Genomic DNA, 24880 nt, shown 5'->3' on the forward strand with positions numbered 1-24880 from the left:
TGTTGGATTAACTGCCATTGAACTAAGGAGTAGGATGGGTTTATACTCTTTAAAATATATTTTGAGCTTCTCTGCTTTTTTCAGCTTTGTTTTGCTTCATCTCATTTCCATTGTTAGCCTATACAAACTTTATGATAAAGAAGAGGGGAAGTGGTGCATACAGTGATGAAATTCAAGAAATCGCTTGATCTAAAAACAATGTAAGAAAATTCCTACTGGAAAAAAACAAAGAATGTATATAGACCAGAATCCTTTTCTGAATTATCATACAGATGTCTCTGGGAAATCTGCTATGGTCTCTCCTTGTAAGAAGGTACCTCAATTTCCACTCATTATATTGCCCTTCCTTCACAACAGTAGTATTTACTTAAATAGGTGGTACATGTAATTTTCTGTATATCACGTCACTTCTATATGACTTTAGCCATTGAAGTAGTCATTTAAAAATGTAAACATTTTACATTGCATAATCAGTTCTAGATGCCTCCAGGTTGTGAATGATCTTGAGGCTGGATCTACACTGCCATATAATCCAGTTTGTGAATGCAGATTATCTGCTTGAGTCTACACTGAAATATAATCCAGTTCAAAGCAAATAATTTGGATTTTATATGGCACTGTAGAAGGGGGCCTGAGTTATCACCACTCTTTTGTATAACAACCTTCCCAAATTGATCAGACAGAGAACTTTGTTTTGCAAAATCCAACACAGACATTTCATACCATTGGCAGCAGTAGAAAAGCTTCTTGGAGCTTTATCAAAATGCCGGCCTTGAACATTTTTCTCCAGTACTAATTATGAGAGAAGAAACAAAAAAGAAAATTATCTCCACAGTAATGTGATGACACACACTGTATTATATTTCAGCTCAGTTCCCTTAAATTGTTACTGAAATCAGTATGTATGTATATGATATATATTCCATAGTTCTTTGGAAACAAGGAGGTAGACCACCATTAGACAGAGCCAGCCTCTGTTGCAAGGTATATGTTGCCAAAGCACACACCTCCAGAAGAATAATGCTGCTGGGGCATTTTAATTCTATTAAAATTAAACAGGATTCAGAATTCTCTTTGATTTTCACATTTCTCCATAAGTAAATGGGCCAAAACATTCTTCATCTTGTAAATATTGAATAGACAGAGCTAGTTAATAGAACCGCAACAGTCAAAAATTGAGATTTCATTGAAACAATAGAGGTGTCCAAAGCTAAAAATGCATGGAAAAGTAAGGTTTTTTTTAATGAAATGCTGCCACCTTTTGGCTTCAGATATCACAGCAGATTCTACACAAAACTATACCTGCGTTATGCTTTTTTTTAAAAAAACAAAAAAACCCAGAACTATTGATACATCAATACTGTTCATTCTCTGATTCTAAACTTAATTAGATATGCATATCCGATTCCCACAGGAAGCCACTGAATGTGGCTGTGTGTTGTGGGATGGCCTCCGTGGACTCCGTTTTGCCAGTGCTGGAAAACAGAGAGAAGACACAGAGAAGATTGCATCTTATAAGGTCCTTAGTCAGTGAGCCATGTGTGCTATTGTTGATTTTCCACAGTCTTCCAGCCATAATGACATGCTGTGGAAAAGATCACTCAGGGCCAAGCATTTAACTTAGCTTGCTCTTTGTGAAGCAGCACTGACTGCTTTGGCTATGGCCCCTTCCACACAGCTGAGTAAAATTCCACATTATCTGCTTTGAACTGAAATATATGGCAGTGTGGACTCAGATGACCCACTTCAAAGCAGATATTGTGGGATTTTCTGCCTTGATATTCTGGGTTATATGGCTGTGTGGAAGGGCCCTGAGACTCTCCTTCCACCAATGAAAGACAGAAGGCAAGTGCTATAGACAATCATTGTGGAGGAGAAATCCTCCTTCCTCAAACGGGAAGTGTGGTCTGGTTGTCATTTCCAAGGAAAGGAAGTATATGATAAATATATAAAAAAACCAGCAATATTGTTTGGTACAGTAAGAACCCCATATCCACAGATACGTTCTTGGCTGGTCTGTGTTGCTTGACTCCATGGATATGACTGAATATTATTAAATTACATGACACGCTGCCCATCACATGATTTAGGCTCATTTCCAGCAGGGCTCCGTGGGTCAACTGGGACAGAAGCGTTGTAGGACGCTGTGCCGCCAATATGGGAGCTTTCCCATATTCCATTTGGAACAACAGGGCTAGCGTAGGGGGAAGCTGCACGGTGATGCTTCCCCAAGTGTAATGGGGAAGCATCAGCTGGTGACAAGGTGGGGCGCTGGGATTGCCCCATTGCCCCCTGATTTGGCACGGAGGCTGGTGAATCAGAACACTAGACCTCATCAATGTGATGAGGTCCTAGGTTCGTTCTTAAGTTGAATTCATTTTTAAAGTGTAACTCCAAATAGATAGATAGATAAATAGATAAATAAATAAATAAATAGATCTATCTATCTATCTATCTATCTATCTATCTATCTATCTTTGGGTCACACAGGGAACAGCTAACACCCTTGTGGTGTTTGTTTTGCTGTCTGTGTCCCTGTTCAGAAGATTTCACCACACTTTTTGTCCCTCTAATAATTGGATTTTTGAAAAAAATTGCTTGTTGTAGAAACAAGGATTGGTGATAAAGCTTCAGTTGAGACTGCTTTTCCCCATGATAACTCTTTCAGGAGTAAATTACCCTTTCGAGGGGTAGATTTCTCTCACTTCCTGTTGCCTCATCCCTGTTTTTAACTATGAGTTGTTTGTAAGTTGTATGTCTGTAACTCAGTGACTGCCTGTATTGGCAAATGAATCTTCTCTACCCTAAGGAAGACTCCAATCTGGCTCTTTATGGCTAGAAATGAATCATCTATACAGCCTTCACCTTCCTGGACCTCCAATTTATTCACCAAACTGCATTATAGAAAATTATGACCTGTTCGTAGAAGCTGTGAAAAGATCCTCAAGGCTCTCAATCCCTAGAGGCTGTCGCACAAGCTACCTACCAGGCCTAAACGAAGAATCACTAAATCAGCTACAAGAATATCTCAGATTATTTCAAGAGAACCCATACAGTGATGGGACTATAGCAGCAGGCCAAAAACTATCTACAGCCTTAGCTAATGCTAAGAAAGACCGTTGGATAGAGCTGCTTGAGAACCTGGACATGTCCAAGAGTAGCCGAAAAGCCTGGCAATTGCTGAGACGCCTGGATAGTGACCCTCTGGTCAACCCTGGACACGCGAACGTGACACCAAATCAGATAGCTCACCAGCTAATTCAGAATGGGAAAACCAACTGCAGCAGAATAAAGATGAAAATCAACAGGGTGCCAGAACTTGAAACCCACCAGTTGTCTTCTCCTCTAAACCTGAAAGAACTCAGAGAAGCCATCAAGCGATGTAAGACTGGTAAAGCACCTGGCCTAGATGACCTGATGATGGAGCAAATCAAACACTTGGGGCCCAAAGCTGAAAACTGGCTTTTGAAATTCTACAATCAATGCCTGGCACACAAACAGATTCCCAGAGCATGGAGGAAAACTAAGATCATTGCCATCTTAAAACCTGGTAAAGATGCCTCCAATGCCAGGAACTACCGACCAATCTCCCTCTTATGTCATCTATATAAAGTCTATGAGAGGATGCTATTAAATCGACTAGGACCTGTTATCGAACCCAAGCTTATTGCACAACAAGCAGGTTTCAGACCAGGGAAAAACTGTACAGGTCAAATTCTTCATCTGACTGAGCATATCGAGGAAGGCTATGAGAAAGGCTGCATTACGGGAACAGTCTTTGTGGACCTTACGGCAGCCTATGACACGATGCAACATAGAAAAATGCTGCATAAAGTCTACCATATCACCCGGGACTTTGACTTTACAAAAACTGTCCAGACCCTCTTAGAAAACCGCAGCTTCTATGTGGAGTTTCAGGGCCAGAAAAGCAGATGGAGGAGGCAAAAGAATGGTTTACCCCAAGGCAGCGTTCTTGCACCGACCTTATTTAACATCTTCACGAACGATCAGCCACAACCACCACTCACAAAGAGCTTTATATATGCTGATGACCTTGGCCTTACAACACAAGCAAAAGATTTTGAAACAGTTGAAAAGCAACTCACCAATGCCTTGAAAGATCTCTCCAGCTACTACAAGGAGAACCACCTGAAGCCTAACCCTGCCAAGACACAAGTGTGTGCTTTCCACCTACGTAACCGCGAAGCCAACAGGAAACTGAAAGTTACTTGGGAAGGCCAAGAGCTCGAACACTGTTTCCATCCTAAATACCTTGGTGTCACCTTAGACCGAACACTAACATATAGGAAACACTGCATGAACACCAAGCACAAAGTAGCTGCACGCAATAACATCCTGCGGAAACTGACTGGCAGCGCATGGGGAGCAGACCCACAAGTAATAAGAACATCAGCCCTGGCCTTGTCTTTCTCAACTGCAGAGTATGCCTGTCCTGTCTGGCACAAGTCTGCCCATGCAAAGCAGGTGGACATAGCACTGAATGAAACATGCAGAATCATCACGGGATGCCTTAAACCTACACCTGTTGATAAACTCTACAAGTTAGCTGGCATTGCCCCTCCTGACGTGCGACGGGAAGTTGCTGCTAACGGTGAGAGAAAAAAGGTCGAACATTGTGAAAGCCACCCACTGCATGACTATCAGCCTCCTCCCACCAGACTCAAATCAAGGAAGGGCTTCATGAGAACCACCACTCCTCTTGATGTTCCTCCAGCAACAGCAAGGGTGTCCCTCTGGGCAGCTAAACCTGGCAATTCCAACTGGATGGCCCCCCATGAGGGTCTTCCTCCAGGGGCAAACCAAGAATGGGCAACTTGGAAGTCCCTGAACAGACTCAGAAGTGGAGTGGGCAGATCAAAAGACAACTTGGCAAGGTGGCACTACCTGGAGGAATCCTCCACCTTGTGTGACTGTGGAGCTGAACAAACAACTCAGCACATGTATGCTTGCCCACAATGTCCTGCCTCATGTACGGAGGAGGAGTTGTTTAAAGCTACAGACAATGCGGTTGCTGTTGCCCACTTTTGGTCCAAAACTATTTAGTTGCTTGTGATTTCTTTTTTTTCTTTTTTCTTTTTTCCCCATTATTTGAAATGTATTTGTTGTACAATGCTTTTGACACGAAATAAATAAATAAATTATACTGTCAAGAAAAATGCAAAGTGTAGTATTATGATGTGCAAGTGGTACTACTGGATATCAACCATAGAGAAATTCATGAGTATCAGTGCATGTCCACTGAGGACAGATGTGGTGAAGAACAGCAATCAACTATTCCTGGCTTTCCCATATATATTGTTCTGTTGTGTCTTGAAATAGTTTCTGACTTACAGTGACCCTAAGGTGAACCTATCATGGGGTATTCTGAAGCTAAGGGCATAGGATTTGCCCAAGGTCATCTAGTAGCTTTTCATGTATGATACCTTAATTAAACAAGGTACTGTACTTTACAATATTTTGTTTAATCAAAACTGGCATGTCGGGCATTTAATCAAGATCTGGCATGTCAGGATTGCTATTATCGAACATCTTTGGCAAATTTCCCTCAATTCCTGTCACTGTGAAAATTCTTTGTAGATATGTGTCCAACTGCACAGCTGAACTGTCACAGTGCTAATTTTAACTTGTTGGAATGGGTAATACCAGGGGCATTATAATCCAAGGAATCAGTAATATGAGCTAAGACTGTACCAGGCATAATACATATGTTTCTACTGACATTTGAAAGTCCTGCTCATGTTTCTTTCCCCCATGTTCACATATATAGGAAGGAGCCAGCATGGGGTAATGGTTCTGGAGGGTTTGAATACCTGTTTGGCCATAAAAAGCTATTAGGTGACCTTGGGCACCTTTGACGCCAGAAAACTCCATGATAGGTACACCTTAGGGTCACCATAAATCTGAAACGACTTGAAGGCACACAACTATATATAGTATATATGTGTGTATACACACATATACCAGGAATAATTAATTGCTGTTCTTCATCACATCTGTCCTCAGTGGGCATGCATTAATAACCATGAATTTCTCTATGGTTGATATCCAGCAGTACAACTTGCAGATCATAATGCTACACTTTCCAGTTTTCTGGCTGTAGAACACAGTTTGGTGAGTACATTGGAGGCCCAGGAAGTTGCCCAACTGGAAATGGATACTGGCTGGGTGTTACACCTTTTCATCTCTGGTCATTGGTTGAATATAGGAATGATCACATCAGGCTACGGTTCAACCAGAGAATGAGATGTTGACTGAAGGAAGAAATTGGCATTTTCTTCTACAATGTTTATAAAAGCACATATACTGGCATCACTAATGGTATAAGATTGTATTCATGAGATATGCAATCATCTATATATATAAAAGAGTGATGGCATCATGGCGACTTACAAAACAACAAAACTACAGGCCCCCCCAACCTCGAAATTTGACAACACAACCCATCATCCACGCCTCTAGGTTGATACAACAAAAAGAAAAGAAAAATAAAGTCCTAATTAGAGAGAAAGGAATAATTGCTTTTATCCAATTGCTGCCAGTTAGAAGGCTAAGCTCCTCCAACTTGGTCTCCTAGCAACTAAAAAAAAATTAATAAAAAACACTAAAAAATTAATACAATAAAATACTATAATAACAGAAAATAACTAAAAAAATACAAGAAAATAATAAAATATAATAAATAAAAATATAACTTACAATAAAATTAATAAAAAATTGCAAATAATGTCAAATAAAAATTACACAACAATGTTTAACCAATACCACCACCACTTTGCCACAGCAACGCGTGGCCGGGCACAGCTAGTTCTTTCTATAATATGTCATCTTTCACAGTCTTTGAGGAAGTGCTGAGCCTAATTAATGATGGCACCTTAGCATATACGCATGAACAAATACATTGTGTTGTTTTACTTTCATATAAATTTATATCGGCTGAACTATTGCAGCTATATGCATATAATTGGAGCATGTTTACTTCAGAAAAACGCACTGGAACATTGTCAATATACTCACAATACTTCCTTGTACTTACTCTGAACAGAGCAGGCTTTGCTGGTGCCATCTTGATACACTGCATATATTGAAATGTTGACATTCCTTTTTATTCTTGAGTCTTCTGTAAAGAATTATATTTTATTGAACGGAAACATATTTATGGTGAATTTGAACAACAAAGGGTGATTTGAAAACACATTTGGACGCAGACATAAAAGTGATTTTTAAAGGTCAGTGGTGTTCTGAATGGTGGCTTCCTCCATGAACCGACACAGGAATTTAATCCTCTAGCTTTCTATAAAAAAGAGCTGAAGGACCCTTAATCTGGGGCAAAAAGCTACTCAACAGAAACAGCTGATTTTACAGAAATGAGCCACCTGAAGAACCAAGGTAGTCTTTTCAATACTATATAGGCGCCTTTTGGACATTTCACTTTGGTGGTGATCCATCCTAGGCATGTAATACTGACATTGTTTAACCTTGAATCAATAGAGAAGAGAACCAGGGAAGGTACATGATAATGCAGGAAAGGCATTTTGTATAACCTAACTAGACCTACAGAGTTTCTGCCCTGTGGTGGTTTGGGTTTAAGTAATATGCTATACATTGCAGAATAAAAAAATGTGAACCACTCTCAGAGCCTTTTAGGCTTAAGGGCAGGGAATTAATACTGTAAATAAAACAAATAAATGCATAAATAAATATGTTTCCTGTTGTAAAGATCTTTCAGCCAATGCAAAAATTGGTAAAATATAAATGAGTTTTCAATTAAACCAGATGGTTGGCATAAACTGAAAAATTAATAAAAAATAAATGCTGGAAAGGTAAGAAAAACTGAAATGAAAATAAAATATTTAAGAAAAAAATCCTATAAAATTAAAATTAAAAGAGCAAGAAATACACACTCCTTAAGGGAAATTTAAGACTCCTGTAATCCCAAATTTACACTTTAAATTAGGCCTACAAATCTTTATTTTCAGACTACAGATTTATAAAGGAGTTCTCAGTGGCACAATGGGTTAAACCACTGAGCAGCTGAACTTGCTGGCTAAAAGGTCAGCGGGTCGAATCCAGAGAGTAGGATGAGCTCTCACTATTAGCCCTAGCTTCTGCCAACCTAGCAGTTCAAAAACATGCAAATGTGAGTAGACCAATAGATACCGCTCTGGTGGGAAGGTAATGGTGCTCCATGCAGTCATGCCGGCCACATGACCTTGGAGGTGTCTACGGACAATGCCGGCTCTTCGTCTTAGAAATGAAGGTGAGCACCAACTCCCAGAGTTGAACATGACTAGACTTAATGTCAGAGGAAAACCTTTACCTTTATAGATTTATGAAGAGATAGGAGCAAAAATCCTATATCTTACCTTCAATAAATGTTGTTTTGTTCTGGCTGGGAACTTTTCTCCACAAAACGTTGTGATAGTGTTGACTGAGGAGGACTGAAGTCCACTCCACTATGTAACACAAAACTGCATTTCCATAAGACTCAGGAGGTTCCCAGCTAACAAAAAATCCTTTTTTGTCAGCATGAACTACCTTCAAATTGGTAGGGGGTGGAAGAACTATAGAGAAAAACAGATTGGATGACTTGGCTTCTGTTAGAGAATACTCCGAGTAAATATTTGAAATAGCTAATGCTCTAACGTTGTTAGGAAATCCCCTGAGGATAGTGGGATGTATTTCCCACATTTAATGTCAAAAAAGAGAGCCCCATTTTATGTTGAGCAGGGAAAGTCCATATCTCCAATCTCTTGCTTGGAAATAGGAGTTTTTTCTCACCGTGCAATGATGAATGGTTTGTATAGATCTAAAATAGTGATAGGGGTTTGTTCATCTCCAGTTGGCATGTTGGAAATTCATCAAGTAAGAGTATTAATAACTTTTCTAATGTTAATGAAATAATCTGATATTTTTGTATTCACACTGTACAGTTGAGTATCATCAAGAAAAATAATACATGTCTGAACCGCCTAGATGTACATATTCCCTATTTTGCTGAAATTTGGCTTATCCTTACAGTTTCCCCTTAGATAGATGTACAATGTATTTTTATCTTTTGTTGTTAAAGGACACTGTCACTGATATTCTACATCACTTACTTAACTATATGTTCATAACTAAGTATTGTCATCCAACACATTTGCTGGAGCTAGAGACACAGGGCCCTCATAAAAGTGGAAATGCTGTGAATAGAAAATGCTATTTTTATCTCTGAAGAAAACACCTCTCTTGGAATCTCTAGGTTTTCCAGTGCAATTCTATGGCCAACATCTGCTGGAAGTTGACCCTGGAGTTGTGCTGGAGAACCTAGAGAAGTGGTTCTCAACCTGTGGGTCCCCAGGTGTTTTGACCTACAACTCCCAGAAATCCCAGCCAGTTTACCAGCTGTTAGGATTTCTGGGAGTTGAAGGCCAAAAACATCTAGGGACCCACATGTTGAGAACCACTGACCTAGAGATTCCTAAAGATATCATGTTAATGGAACCTGTGAATAATTACATGCATGAAAGTCAAATCTCTCAATGTGCAGGAACAATCGTAATGCCTCCTAACTTATTCCACTAAACTTTCTTGGACAGTTAGCAGCTGCACTGAGTGATGGAAAACTATTCAGCTAGCAATTGAGATGCAAGAAGAAGAGATTATTGCCCTGCCAAAGCAATCAAAGCTGTGATGAGGAATTGTGTTGGGGGTCCTGTCGAAACCTTGATCATTGGTGGAAGGAGGCTAGAAATATTACTCTTCTGTGTTCCAGCAGCCAGCTTAAAAGGACTTCCATTGCTTGATGCACTTGCTGGCTGATAAAGAAGGTTGGCCGGTAACAGGGGCCGGGGGGCTGGGCTGGGAGGGCATTTACAATTATGTCAATAGCGCCACAATCAATAACACTATGGAGCACGGTTTTTGTTCCTGGGTTATAGATGCCATTTCCTTATTGGTTCTATCATAAAAACGTGGAAAGGGTTTATTAAACTGCTATAGCTTTTCAGTGAATATCTCATTGTATCCCAACCAATTCAACATAGCTTCTGGCAGCCATAAAAACAAACTTTCTAACAACCACTTTCAAAGTAAGTACTGCACAGTTAAATAGGATTAACACTTTCCAACACAATATGGCAAGGCATTACTCATTTCTGAACTGTTTCGCACCTACCTGAATCCCAGTTTCCTATAAATGAAAACAACAAGAGCAGCAACTGCATTTCTTACCATGGTCACCATGGTGCTGTTGGTGCACAGTGATATTTGTAGGTCTGGAACTTCCTTTAGAATTGTGTGCTGTCACAGAGACAACCCTCGCTGCTGAGGGAACTAAGACTTTGCACATTGTTTTAGTTGTTTTACATAGTTCCACATCTTTCCCTTCTTTTTCATAGTACACTCTGTAATGCAGAATTCTTCCTCTGCTCTCTTTTGGAAGAAATGGCTAGCGGAACAGGAAAAAAACTGTCTTTAGAGAAACATATTATGTTGGATTTCAGTTTTTTTAAAAAAAAACTTTAAAAATGGTTTATGTAGCTCCACATATTGTGCTTTTCACCTTAAGAACAGACAAGCACCTCGAGCTCTGAGGATTACCTGGGAAGGAATTCCACTGGAGCATTGCAGCACACCAAAATACTTGGGAGTTTCCCTGGCCCGTGCTCTGAATTACAAGAAGCACTGCTCAACTATCAAGCAAAAGGTGGGCACTAGAAATAACATCACACAAAATCTGATTGGCACAACCTGGGGATCACAACCAGAGACAGTGAAGACATCTGCCCTTGTGCTTTGCTACTGAATACACATGCTCAGTGTGGAACAGATCTCACCACATTAAAACAGTGGACGTGGCTCTTAATGAGATATGCTGCATTATCACAGGATGTCTACGCCCTACACCACTGGAGAAATTATACTGTTTAGCTGGTATTGTACCACCTGACAAGGACATTTCCGGCCCATCCCCTGTTCGGATATCAGCCAGCACGCCAATGCCTTAAATCAAGAAAAACGTTTTCTAAGATATACAGAGATACTTGCAGGAACACCTTAGCAAGCAAAAGTCCAAAAGTGGCAGGCTAAAACCCAGAACCTCAAGTCATGGCTGATACCGAATGAAAGACTCCCTCCTGGGCACACAGAAGATGGGGATACTCGGAAGGCACTGAACAGACTGCACTCTGGCACCACGAAATGCAGAGTCAACCTTAAGAAATGGGGCTACAAAGTGGAGCCCTCAACATGCGAGTGTGGAGAAGAGCAAACCACAGACCACCTATTACAATGCAGCCTGAGCCCTGCCACATGCACAATGGAGGACCTTCCAACAGCAACACCAGATGCACTTCAAGCGGCCAGCTACTGGTCAAAGGACATTTAGTATAATGCCAAATTTTTAAAATGTTGTGTTTTTAAATACATTACAATTGTACCCTGGATTCGCTTCTGACACAATAAATACACATATTTGTGTCTCAGATAAAAATATAAATGAACCAATAGGTCTTTTACACTTCCTTTGACCATCTAAATACACATTGAATGCCAACCACTGACCTAATAGTACACCCAGAGCTTAGAAAAGTTGCTATTTAAGAGTATCACTATCAGAATCATGCTGACTGGGGATTCTGGAATAGTAGTAATTTTTCCAAGCTCTGATCTTTCCATCTCATGTATCTTTCTGTTCTTTTAGAGCAAATCATTACTGTGTCATCCTACAGTTCCATGGTAGATTTTCCCCACACACTGTCTCCAATTAAAAAATGATTCTAGGTTTTAGATATAGGAAAATAAGATTACTATTAAGAGCAGTTGTTCTGTCACGCGCTGGGCCTGTAACTATTGTCTTTGTATAGGACGTATACTTTATGCCCAGCGGGAAGCCAGGGCGCCTCAAAAGAGAGGTTCTTGAGGATTTTCCTGAAAAGGATGGCCTTTTGAGTCTAATGAAATAACAAAGTCTTTATTGATGAACAAATAATAAATCTTCAAGGAGTCAAATAACACTTCAAGGTTTCCTTAATAAACTGTTGGCTTTTCAATCATATCCTCAGGGGATGGGCAATTGGCTTGGGATAACTATATTTTCCCTGTAAGAAGAAAATCCCCTTATAACCTCTCACAGGCTGTTTATCAAATGGGCCTAGCTGATGTGGGACCTACTACCAATTTCAAATGCGTCTTGGCATCAAGTAGACCTACCAACCAAGGCTTGCAGATGTTTCAGCTGGGGTTCCGTGAATCTGTGATGCTGTTCTCTCTCCGAGGTTTCTTTGGAAACTTTAGGGCTGTTTCCCTCAGGAGCTGTGAGGCCGAGAGGCTGTAAGCTCTCAGCCAAAGCTTTTGGGACCTTTTCCCCTGGAATTTCTGTTTCTGTTTTCTCTGATGTTCTATATCCCTGGATGTTCTTGAGATATGAAGCTTTTTTTTACAGAAGCTATAGCTTAGCTTCCTTAAGTGAGACTGACTTAAAAATGGCTCCTTTCCTCCCAGAGCCCTGAACAAGGGGCAGCACCAAACTTAATGATGATTGACAGGCGGCCTGTCCTATGACTGCAAACATTAGCAGCAAGAAAATAAAGTTGGAGCTTCTGGTACAGCCATACCAGCACAGCAGTCCTTTTCCTTTGTGAAGAGAGAGGATATGTGTGCAATCTTGAAAAGAGAACAATTATCACCTTGATAAAGATGGTCACCTCTTGGCTACCATTCTGATACGTTGCTCCTAGATATCTCCATACATCAAGTACTGAAGATGGCTCTGTGTTTTTAAAAACATGAAAAAAAGAAAAAAAGAAAGAAAAGAAAATACGTGGGATTTTTTTCAAGCATTAACCCAAGGCTTGTGAATTTTTAGCTGAAAGATACTGAAACGGTAGACAAAAAATGAATTTTTACAAATTCTTTATCCCTGTACTTGGCTTTCTGGGTTTGAGATTGAATTTTCTTGAACACATAGTCTTTAAATAAATGAATACATAAATAAATCAATTAATGCAATCCGACATCTGCAGTAAAACCCCAAATGGACCTAACCTGAAATCCAGGGACCTAGTATTTATACTATACAAGAATAGTGCTACCATTGTAATCTATGGAATCCCTTGGATCTATCGTTTGGTGAGGCACTTGAGGAGTGCTTTAGCTGAGAAGTCTAAGTTCCCCTCCCTAAACTGCAAATCCTAGGGTTTCATAGAATGGAACTATGACAGTTAAAGTAGAATCATAACACTATAACTCTGTAGTGTGAATGGTTCCTAGGTGAATTCTACCTGAAGTGAGAAATATTGCTTTGACAACCAAGACAAAGAAATCTCTCACAAGCCTTTCTTCTGCTCTGTGTCAGTAAGAATATACTTAATTTAATTTGCTGCTCTTTTGTGATAATACACATTACCTGCCTGAGCTGGATATTTCATTCTTTCTAATGATAGGGATGTCAGGTACCGTTAATAGCTAACATCAAAAGATTGCAACATTTCAGAAATGGAGGTGCAATCATGAGAGCTATTAGAACAGCTATAGGCAGTTATTGGAACAGAATTACTCATTCTCTTTCTGATTACTACATAGTAAACAGCAAGATTTCCCCCGTTAAAAACAAAATATACTTCCCAACTAATGAAGCTTAATACCTTAGTTTTGTCAGCAGAGGTCACTAATACTTAATATTATACTTTCTTGTAACTTTTGGGTTGGAGAAAGGAACTAGCACAAATACTCCTGCGTACTCCTTGCCTTAAAACCCATGAAATTTATGGGACTGCCAAAAATCAACAGGCAAAATGAAGGCACATTTGCTTTATTTAAATAACGATACTACATTTCACTCCCATAAATCTAATGGAAATAACATCAATAAAAAAAAAACAAAAAACGGGGAAAGCAAAACATACAGATTCTTCTCACCAAGCAGAAGGCTGTGGGTACGATATAATTAAATGACAAGTTTTGTATCCCCATCTGTTCATTCATATTTACTATGAATTTCTTCTCATTTACTAACAGGCTTCCTATATGGATGACTGTATGGCAAGCAGATACACTTTGTGTGGCTGGTGGTGTGACAGAATGAAACGAAGTGTAGCCTAGTCCTGCTCCAATGCTCATCCTAAGGTATTCTCAAGTCCTCCCAAAGTTCATAATTAACAAACAAATGGCCTTTCTTTCTCTTTGATGGATTTGATTTGTTGGATCAAATTCATTTCCTTAATCCATGTTCACTTACTGCCTCCTTGGCTCTACTCTGATATCGAACCTTACCTAGAGGACTGGCAGATACAAAATGAAGAGGAGTGTCCTATTTCATTTTGTTGATGTGCTTCATACCAGACATTATTACTATCTCTCCCAGCACCCTGTACCATTGACTATGTTGCCTGCGGTTGGAGGGAGTTGCACTACAAAGACATCTGGAGTGCTGTGTGATTCCTCTCTGTATTACTATATATTGCCAAAGATGTGGTCCAACAGCCACCACTTCAGAAGTGGGTTATTTATGGTGCCCCAGATGTAGCATCCTTCACTATTGCCAATACTAGCTAGCGTTTATACAAGTTGCAATATAATTACATCTGGGGGACCACCCTTTGTCCATATTGCGTTATATGAATTCTTATTTCCAAGCCAGAGCTTGGAAAAGTTATTTTTTTGGGCTATAATTCTCCAAACCCTCCAGCAAACATGGCCAGAAGGTATAGAGGAGAGGGAGTTATTGGAGCTGAAATCTAAAAAGAGTAACATTCAACTTCTCTTTTGAGTAGGCCTGTGTAGGGTTGTGATGTAAATCACATTTATTTGCATATTGAAGTTGAAAGAAGAGTAGCGGGAAATGTGTTATTGATTCCTCTCCAGTGACAAAACAAGCACAATCAGTTTGATTCCTAAGTGATGCATGAATTTCCAGGTCATGCTAAAACTGAAAGTGAGAGGGCCTATTTACAGAGATACCTGTTTTTTTTTCATACGTTTCTGAAATTGAGAACCCCACAGCATGTTAGCATAACTACACTAGCTAAGCTGCATAATAGATGTATAAGCTGGCAACATAACTACACTCCACTATGATGTAATAATTATTCGGTTGTGCTCTTTTGAAGAAAACACAGGAAATAAGGGCACAGGCAAAGATATAATCTAACATTCCAGTTCCTGAGTTGATATACAGCTTCCTGAAGCTAGCTTGAACATTTAACTGTGCTCAAAATGATCAGAAAGTTGTTTTGGACATAACAGCCATATATGCTTCCTCACATTGCTTCCAGGCAAGCAACAGAATGATTGTTCTGCTGCAGATATGGCTTTTTATGAATCATAGAATCATAGAATAGTAGAGTTGGAAGAGACCTCATGGGCCATCTAGTCCAACCCCCCCGCTAAGAAGCAGGAAATGAAGATGCTGAATGATGTCATCTCCCACTCGTAACCCTCTTATTTCTTTTTTTTCCTTATTTCAAACATTTCCATGAGCAGGGCAAAGTCTCTACAATGCTTTAGGGCTTTATTGCTTGAAGCCACTATTCCATGGCAGCTGTGAGGTCACCAATAGTGGTGCATATGAACGTGAGCACCCCTAGTATCTCACCATTTGTGAAACTGCAGCAATTTGTCAGTCTGTGGTCTTGCACTTTTACTTCTCCATAAGTTTGCAAATTCTCCTCCTGTATTCCCACCACTCCGTAATTATTTTTTAAATAATTAAAAAAGTTTTGCAATTGCAGGTAGGGTTAATTAAAAACCAAGTATTACTCAAAATAAAATAAAAATACTGCTTTGGGAAATTGCAAGAGAAATGAGAGGGGAGAGGAAGAGAATCTAATCTCCAGACATCATCTCACACTGGCACAGAAGGGAAAAGGTTTCATTGCACCAGGTAGAGGATGGGAAAATGGTACAGTTGGCAATAGCAGGAGATGGGTTGTTGTTGTTATTTGATACACAACAAGATTAGTACACAGCAAACAAGATCAAATGCTGACTGTTGTATTGGATCACACTTCAGACATTTCCCAAATGTCTAGGACTATTTGATGTATCGGCAAGTAATGCATGCAGATCTGAGTAGGGTGGCCTTTTGCAGCCGACAGATTGTAATGTTGTCAGCACCAATTGTTTATAAGTGCTGGCCAAGGTCTTTAGACACTGCACCCAGTGTGCCAATCACCACTGGGACCACCTTTACTGGCTTGTGCCAGAGTCTTTGCAGATCATCATCATCATCATCATCATCATCATCATCATCATCATCATCTTGATTAGCTTTATACCCCGTGTTTCTCCTCGTGGGGATTCTAGGAAGCTAACAGTCCCCACTAGAAAAGTTTTAAAAGTGCAATACAAAAGTTTTTTAAAAATTACATAGTAACAGTGTGATAAAAACAGAATTAAAATACAATATACTAAAATGGCCTTTAAAACTCATATCAGCAACAGTAATGGTCTTGGTCCTGCTTCAATGCCACTTTGCCTCCTTTCTCTATCTCAGTGGTTCTCAACCTGTGGGTCCCCAGATGTTTTGGCTGTCAACTCCTAGAAATCCTAACAGCTGGTTAACTTGGTGGGATTCCTAGGAGTTGTAGGCCAAAACACTTGGGGACCCACAGGTTGAGAACCACTACTCTATCTCAACTCTAGAAACACCTATAAGTAATTATTTGAAAGTCAAGAAATTATGCCACTCACCTGCCTCTGGAGTCATATACATCGTGGATTCACTCCATCTGCTCCAGAAAGCCCTGTCATGAGTTAATTTGCATCTCACTTGAAACTCATACATTGTGTTTGCCTCCAGATTGTATTCACTGAGATGTTCTGTCTTAAAATCAGAATTCCATTCTCTAACCTAAAATGGAGAAGAAATAGAATTCCGTTACAATATTGTTACTTTTTTTCAGTTTACATGAAATTAAGATTTTTTTTTAAGGGGGTGATACTTGCAGAGAACAGGGTATTTTCTGGAGTGGGTAAGTGGAACCATGGCTATCCAATTTATAGATATGGAGGTTGGTCATACTGTATTTTCTACCTATTATACCTTGATTTTTTTTTTTAGTATTTCAGCATAATTCTTTATGTTATGTATTATAAAAGCTTCTGCAGTTATGCTTTATGCTAGCCACGTGATCTTTGCATCAGTAGCTATGCCTTAATTATTAGTACGATTCATGACCAAAATCCTGTATCAAAGACATAGCTATGATGTCATAGCTATATTTTAACTCCCAAAGCTTAAAAACCACCTTAAAATCCATCCATCCAAAGAGATAGAAATGAGTAGGGCACTATAGGATGCTGTTACCAATCCCTTCCTACAAGTGCTTGTGTGGACTCTTGATGCACTTGTTGGTGGGAGGTGACTGGGAATGTCATCCTGTATCATCCAATTTGGCAGAAGCACAGACCTCTATCACTCCAGAGAGCTGCCTGGCCTTTAAGGTGACTTTCATGATAATTTATAGCTGTGTCAATAGTGTCGTGATTGGAAATGATAATATGAAACAGTTATGATAGTTTCTATCTAACTGACAACCTTATCATACGGGGAAGATCCCCCCACCCATTTCACCAGCAAGCGTGGTAGCTAGAAACAAAAGGTGTATTTATTATCTACACCAGGGGTCCCCAAACTAAGGCCCGGGGGCCACATGCGGCCCATCAAAGCCATTTATCCGGCCCCCGTGACGGTGGCTCCCTCCTCCTCCACCTTTCCCGCCTCCTTCTTCACTTGTTGCATACCTTCCAAAGCTTTGCATGTTTCTAATGGTATTTTAATTATTATTTAATTAATAATTTATTAAGGGGTGCTTTGCCAGTACTTTTGGTGCACAAAGGCAAAAGGGGGTTGAACTAAATGGTCCAAGGGGTCTTTTCCAATCCTTTTTATTTTTATCATTATTATAATTATTATTGACACAAATACACAGTATAACACAGCAAACGATATATACACACACACACACACACACACACACACATATACACACACACACACTGGATTTCGTATCACAAAATCACAAGTTGAACACTTCCCCGGCATTTAGGACTGTGTGATGTATGATGATAATGATGATGATGATGATGATTAACAACATTGATGCTGGGGTGCTTTGCTTGTGCTTTTGGTGCACAAAGGAAGAAAAGGGTTGGACAAGATGGCCCAAGGTGTATCTTCCAACCCTCTTTATTATTTTTATTATGATTATGATTATGATTAACATTGAGGCTGCATTTCTTCCCATTTGGTTTTTTTTTTACTTCAAAATAAGAGATGTGCAGTGTGCATAGGAATTTGTTTATAGGTTTTTTTTCAACTATAGTCTGGCCCTCCAACGGTCTGAAGGACTGTGAACTGGCCCCCTGTTTAAAAAGTTTGGGGACCCCCGATCTACACTATAGAATTAATGCATTTTGACACCACCTTAATGTTACCATGTTTCCCCAAAAATAAGACAGTGTCCTATATTAATATTTGCTCCCAAAATTGTGCTAGGTCTTATTTTCAGGGGATGTCTTATTTTTCTGTGAAGAAGAATTCACATTTATTGTTGAATAAATAAAATTGAACATTTATCATATATTGTACAGTAGTTGTCATCACAAACCAGCATAACCAGACAAACTGAATCCCATTAAAAATTTCTTGTTACTACCAATATTTCCATGTACAACAATCTATGGTACGTACATTTACTGATCCTGCATGCTCTGGTGTTCTATTCAGCGGGCATGCTTCCAATCAAAAACTTTGCTAGGTCTTAGAGAGGCCTTATATTTAGCATTTCAGCAAAACCTTTACTAGGTCTTATTTTCGGGGAAACAGGGTATGAAATCACATGAGCTGTAGTTTTACAAGCCTTCTCTACCAAGAGCTATGGTGCCTCACCAAATTACAAATACCAGGATTTCATAGCATTCAGCTATAGCAGTTAAGGTTGTGCCAAACTGTATTACTTTTACAGTGTAGATCAGCAGTTCTCAACCTGGGGGTCGTGACCTCCAGAGTGGTTGATTAGCCATCTGAGAGGGGTTGTGCCACCACCTCCTTCAGCCCCGTCTCCTCCGCCTCCCCAGAATGGCTGTCAGGCCCCCTCCTTCTCTTTTCTATCCCTGTCATTTTCTATCCCTTTCCTGCTCTGCTGGGTCTTGAGCCAGGGAGGAGGAGCAGGAGCTGGCCTCTCCATTTTCACTGTGTTGCCCATACTGGTACCAGCACAGTTACTGCAACAGTGCCAGCACCAGCATGGGCTGAGGAGTGGAGGCGGAGAGGCCTACTCCTGCTCCTCCTCTCTGGCTCAAGCCCTGGTGAAGCAGCCCCAAGGCCTCCTCATGATACTGCTCTAGCCTTGCTCTCCACTGGGCGTTGAGCCAGGAAGAAGAAGCAGAAGCAGTAGGAGGCCTCTCCGCCATCGCCGCACTGCCTACCTTGCCCAGGCACAGTCACTGTGACAGCACCAGCACGGGCTGCTCCTGTTCCTTCTCCATGGCTCAAGGCTTGGTGGAGCAGCCCCAAGGCCTCCTCACAGCACCACTTGGCCGGGCCCGAGTGGGTGGAGCAAGAGGGGCCTCAGCACAAGGCACTCCAACTCATCCGGAGGCAAGGCTTGCTCCTCCTGGCCTGCCAAGACTGCCCTAAGGCCGGACAAGGCCTCCAAGCACATGCCTTCAGAGCTGCCATGGACTGAGACAGCGCCTGGTCCAGCTCTGTCGCCTGTTGCTACGCCAATGAGTGGAGGAAGTATAACTCCCAAACTCTGAGGTCAGTCCCCTCAAAACCCCACCAGTATTCAAAGTTTGGTATGTTGGGGATGTGTGACAAATAATTTTATGGTGGGGATCACCACAACATGAGGAACTGCATTAAGGGGTCGCAGCATGCAAAAGGTTGAGAAACACTGGTGTAGACACACTATGTAAAAATGGTAAATCACCAAGATATAAGAGATTTTGTGCTTAGATTTGTGTCCTTGAAACATTATATTACATATTCAAAATATAATTTGATGCATTTTATAAGGTCACACGATTTAAGTGGTTTTCCTCTACTCCCTAATTACTAAGAATTGTAAGAAAAGCAGAGCAGTCAGTATATACTGAGTCATTTGAGTACTTCCACTTAGATCAGACAAACTGATGATAGTGGTTTGCTGTGAATTTTTCGGGCTGTATGGCCATATTCCAGTTTACTGGAACATGGCCATAGAGTCCAAAAAACTCACAGCTACCCAGTGATTCCGGCCAGAAAGCCATCGGCAAAACTGATCATACATATCCTATGTTATTATTATATTATGTGAGACAAATGTGTATGTGATTCAAATATATATGAAAGAATATGAACCAGCCTTAACCAATACACTAAGTGCAGAATAGGTAAAAGCCACAATTATACAGGGTTTTTTTACTCATAGGCCAGCATGTCTACTTTCTAAATGAGATTAATCTGAAGAAATCCCCTCAAAAATACCTAATACAGGTACATATTTAATATGCACTAGGATTTAAAAAAAATCTACAGTGGAAGCATCTAGTGATTAATCATTCATCATGAGTGGCTCATTCACATATACACCTGCATCTTTAATTCATTATATGATTTAATAGAAATGCTTAATGTATACCTTTATAACTGCTCCATATAAATGCTGACAGAAGAGATGTATGAGGCCCCACAGCAAGAGACTAAAAGGTTACTTTTTAAATTGTTATTTGTTACAGCATGGTGCTGCTTTCCTCATTATACGGAGAAAGCATAATCCAAACCATTGGAGCCAGTACAACATGGAAAGGCTCCCATGTTTTAAGGACACTTCCACCCTGGTTGGAGGCCGGGCCTCCACTGGAAGTCACACAACGTCGCGTGATGGCAGGCATGGGGATCCATCCCTGAAGCAGGCTGGAAGCATCCTATGACGGTTCAGTCAATGTAATGGGGTCCTTAGGCTAACTGGATAATAGGATGCTGGTCATTGATGTTGTTGTTGCGATTTACTGCTGTCAAATTGACTTCGACGTATGAGATCTCCAAGGAACTATCATCAGTAGTCCTGGTCAGGTTTTGAAGACTCAGATCTGTATCTTCCTTGATTAAGGGCCTTCAGCCCTATATCCCAGGATCTGATCCCAGATTTTTTGTTTATCCTAGATTATCTGGGTAGGGGCCCCTGGTGGCACAGTGTATTAAAGCACTGAGCTGCTGAACTTGTGGACCAAAAGGTGCCAGGTTCAAATCCCGGGAGCGGAATAAGCGCCCGCTGTTAGCCCCAGCTCCTGCCAACCTAGCAGTTCGAAAACATGAAATGTGAGATCAATAGGTACCGCTTCAGCAGGAAGGTAACGGCGCTCCATGCAGTCATGCCGGCCACGTGACCTTGGAAATGTGTATGGACAATGCCGGCTCTTCAGCCTAGAAATGGAGATGAGCACCAACCCCCAGAGTTGGTCACGACTGGACTTAACATCAGGGGAAATCTTTGCCTTTTACTTAGATTATCTGGCAGTGCAGACTCATATAATCCAGTTTAAAACAGAAAACGTGGGATCAGATCCTGGGATATAGTGCCTGTCCGGAAGGGCCCTAAGTCTTGCCATCTGGAGTGTGGTTTTTCTTTTCTCCTACTGCCTTCTTCTTTACCAAGTATTATTGTCTTTTCCAGTGAGTTATCTCTTCCCACAATACTGCCTAATATATAACAGAGTCAGTTTGGTCAATTTAGCTTTTAAGGAAAGTTTAGGCTTGATTTGTTCTTTTTGCCTGTTTAGCATCATCGATGAACCACACAAACACAAAAATAAAGAATGACTTTTTACAGAAGATATATCACTGTGTATATTAGGATATGAGGCAGTGTGGTGTAGTGGTTTGAGCATTCGACTATGACTCTGGAGACCAGGATTTGATTCCCCCTTCAGCCATAGAAACCCACTGGGTGACCTTAGGTGAATCATACCCTCTCAGCTTCAGAAATCCCCATGATAGGGTCACCTTAGAGTCACCATGATTCAGAAATAACTTGAAGGTAAACAACAACAACAACAACAACATTAAGATAGATCAAGTTCAGGCTTATCAGAGCTACTTGCTGATTTTAAAAAATTAGAATTCATAGATCAACTAATCAAAGCTAAATGCAGAGGACATGCACTTAGAGTTAAAGAAAAGGAAACCTCTAAGTATTCTGAGCTTAGAAATTTGTTTTCAGTAAGAAAATTGAACTGCATTCACATTCCTTCACGCAATAATCAACTCTGATTACAACAAGCTTTCAGCAGCTTACAACAGCAGTACTAAAATATATACTTACATACATTTAAAAATGTCAGTCTACTGCAAAAACACTAAGTAACGCTATTTTTGTTCCTGGGTTATAAATGTCGTTTCCTAATTGGTTCTATCATAAAACATAGAAAAGGTTTATTAAAATGCAAAAACTTTAATTTTGCAGGACATCCTGCAGCACATTTTGCTATAGTTTTTCAATAAATATTTCACAGAGTCCCAACCAATTCAGCATAGTTTGTGGCAGCCACAAAAACAAAGTTTCTGAAGTGTAACAACTACTTCCAGGGCAAGTACCGCACAATTAAACAGGAAATAAAACAACCTGGGAACAGATTTTTTCCCCCAAATTTTGTTATATAGTTTAACCCACATATTTACTTGTAGAACAAAGCTTGGAAAATTTCATGTTTTGGGTAGTAAATACTTGACTTCTTCAGCTAGCATGTGCTTAAGTGTAACATTTTCCAAAGTCTGCAGTAGATCTTCATCTCCCATCTTCCCACCCCTCCTGTAAATGATGCACATGGACATGAGGTTCTAAACATGGGCTGGGTGAAAGCGGTCATTAAGTACAAGAGAAAAAAAATTATAAGACCAAGTAGTACATAAGCCTTATAACTGCCCATCGATTCAAATTCATAAACTCATTTTTGAATACTTCTTTGCTATAAGAAATTATAGCTAAAAATACATTCTACTGAATTAATAGAAATATTGAAACTCATCTTAGGAAATGTATACCTGTATAAAGGTTATGTAGGCAAGATTTGGCACTAACATGAGTAAAATGCAACAGTCAAGCTATTGCTGCCTATATATATGAATCATAGAAGAACAAATTGCTCACATGCCACATTTCACTTGCTGTTTCCTTATAACGTTCTTCACAGTAAGTTCCATTGATTGCAGTTTGTTTCTGCCACCATATTATAGTCTTAAACACCGGAGATTCTATTGTTGTATTTTGGATAACAATAGATGTAGCTGGGATCACTGAAAGAGATGCAAGAATGTTAGCTCCAGTCTATGCAGACAAACTGGCTAATATTTTGCCAACTTTAGAAGCTGATTTGTTCTAAGTGTGAACAGAATAATATTTGCTACAGGTGGGGGTCTTCTGTTAGGCATATGATAACTTTGTATACGAGTTGCTGGGGTACACAAGACCCGCTTTTGGGCAATGGTAGTTGGTTAATTCACTTTGGATGATGATACTGTCTCAATGAAGCAGCGAATCCACCATGGGGTTTAGTCTGAACACTGAAGGGCCTAACCAAGATATTGAACCTAATCTGAGGGACAGAGTTTAGCAACTTGGATAGCTATTTAACTGAAAGCTAGAATGAATGACTTTCTTCTTTGACATAGACGACACCAGCTATCATTAGGCATGGATGGTGCATAGTCAACTGGCTAGCCATTAGGAGGACAAAATGCTGGATTTGGCAAACCTACCTTGCACAATTTTCTCTATGTTCTTATAAAAATAGTTCTCTTGAAACATGCATTTGCTTTCCATATATTTTTAGTTGGATCCTAAAGTCTGAATCCTATTAGGAAGCCCAACTAGAATTATCTCATTGACTAGGGACAATGAAAAGCAAGAGATGGGTATCTACTATTTGCAGGAGCCTAGAAGAAACTAAGAGGATAACTCCTCTTTCCCAGATCAGCTATGTGAGGCCTAAGCATACCCAGTAGCTACAAAACTCTGAATTTTAAGTTAGGACAAATATGGGAAATGTTGGGTGATCAGAAATGGAATGACCTGTTGGATGGCTAACTGACTAGAATTCTTAACAGGAGACATCCAATTGGGTTGCAATAATACACTAAAACATTTTCATCTGTGTAGAGTTCTGGCATCATGTTCTCAAATATCCATTAAATTCTCATCATCTTTTACTACTTAACACAGTAAGATAAAAAACAACAACGTTAAAAGCAATTCTTAATGGAAAAGTCTCCAAATTACTATAAATACTACCTATATCATTGAGGTCAAAATGCAGTGGATCTGAATACACTGTGCCCAGATCATTTTCCACATGGACCAAAACAGAGAGTTGTTGACTTTCTTGCAGTTGACTCAGGGGGATGATGACAAAGGAATTATTTGCAGAAAATGTTTTGTTCTGTGTTGGTGGTAAGCTATAAGATAAAATAATCAAAATACATATTATTTTGCCATTGCTATAAAATATCAGTCTGAGGTAGAAATTTCTAAAAACATTCATAAGTTATTGATCAGTTATTCTATGTACTTTATAACCAAAATAAAACAACATTCTGACATATTAAACATGAAGCCAATCTATAAGCATTTCAAAGTTCTATACGTATTTTAGTCAGCATTGAAGAGATCCGTCTTACAGTATAACAAAAACACAGAATTATGTTAACTTCCATATGTTGAGTGAGCCAATCATCGGTAAGCATTTGAAAGTCCAATTGATTTCCATAGGAGAGTTCAGTGTCAAGCTGTAATTTCAGACCATACTTGGAAGAAGCTATCCGGGGTGTGAACTCTGTAGTGTTCAAAGATGTAGAAAGTTGTGTTTTTTAAAAACTATAGCTCTCAGACTTCTCCAA

General features: G+C 39.9%; 1 protein-coding gene across 1 annotated transcript in view; it reads right to left on the bottom strand.

Annotated features, from left to right (window-relative positions):
• Positions 1-24880, bottom strand: part of il23r (interleukin 23 receptor) — a 59165-nt gene that overhangs the window by 10321 nt on the left and 23964 nt on the right. The window contains exons 6-13 of the mRNA XM_062978187.1: positions 24276-24439; positions 23136-23281; positions 16693-16852; positions 12690-12772; positions 10234-10450; positions 8385-8582; positions 7055-7138; positions 724-792 (exon numbers count right to left, since the gene is read on the bottom strand). Of these exons, the coding sequence (XP_062834257.1) occupies positions 724-792; positions 7055-7138; positions 8385-8582; positions 10234-10450; positions 12690-12772; positions 16693-16852; positions 23136-23281; positions 24276-24439 (1121 nt within the window). The remainder of the gene's footprint in view (positions 1-723; positions 793-7054; positions 7139-8384; positions 8583-10233; positions 10451-12689; positions 12773-16692; positions 16853-23135; positions 23282-24275; positions 24440-24880) is intronic.

The sequence above is a fragment of the Anolis carolinensis genome, chromosome 4 (assembly GCF_035594765.1).
Source record: "Anolis carolinensis isolate JA03-04 chromosome 4, rAnoCar3.1.pri, whole genome shotgun sequence".
Lineage (NCBI taxonomy): Eukaryota > Metazoa > Chordata > Lepidosauria > Squamata > Dactyloidae > Anolis > Anolis carolinensis.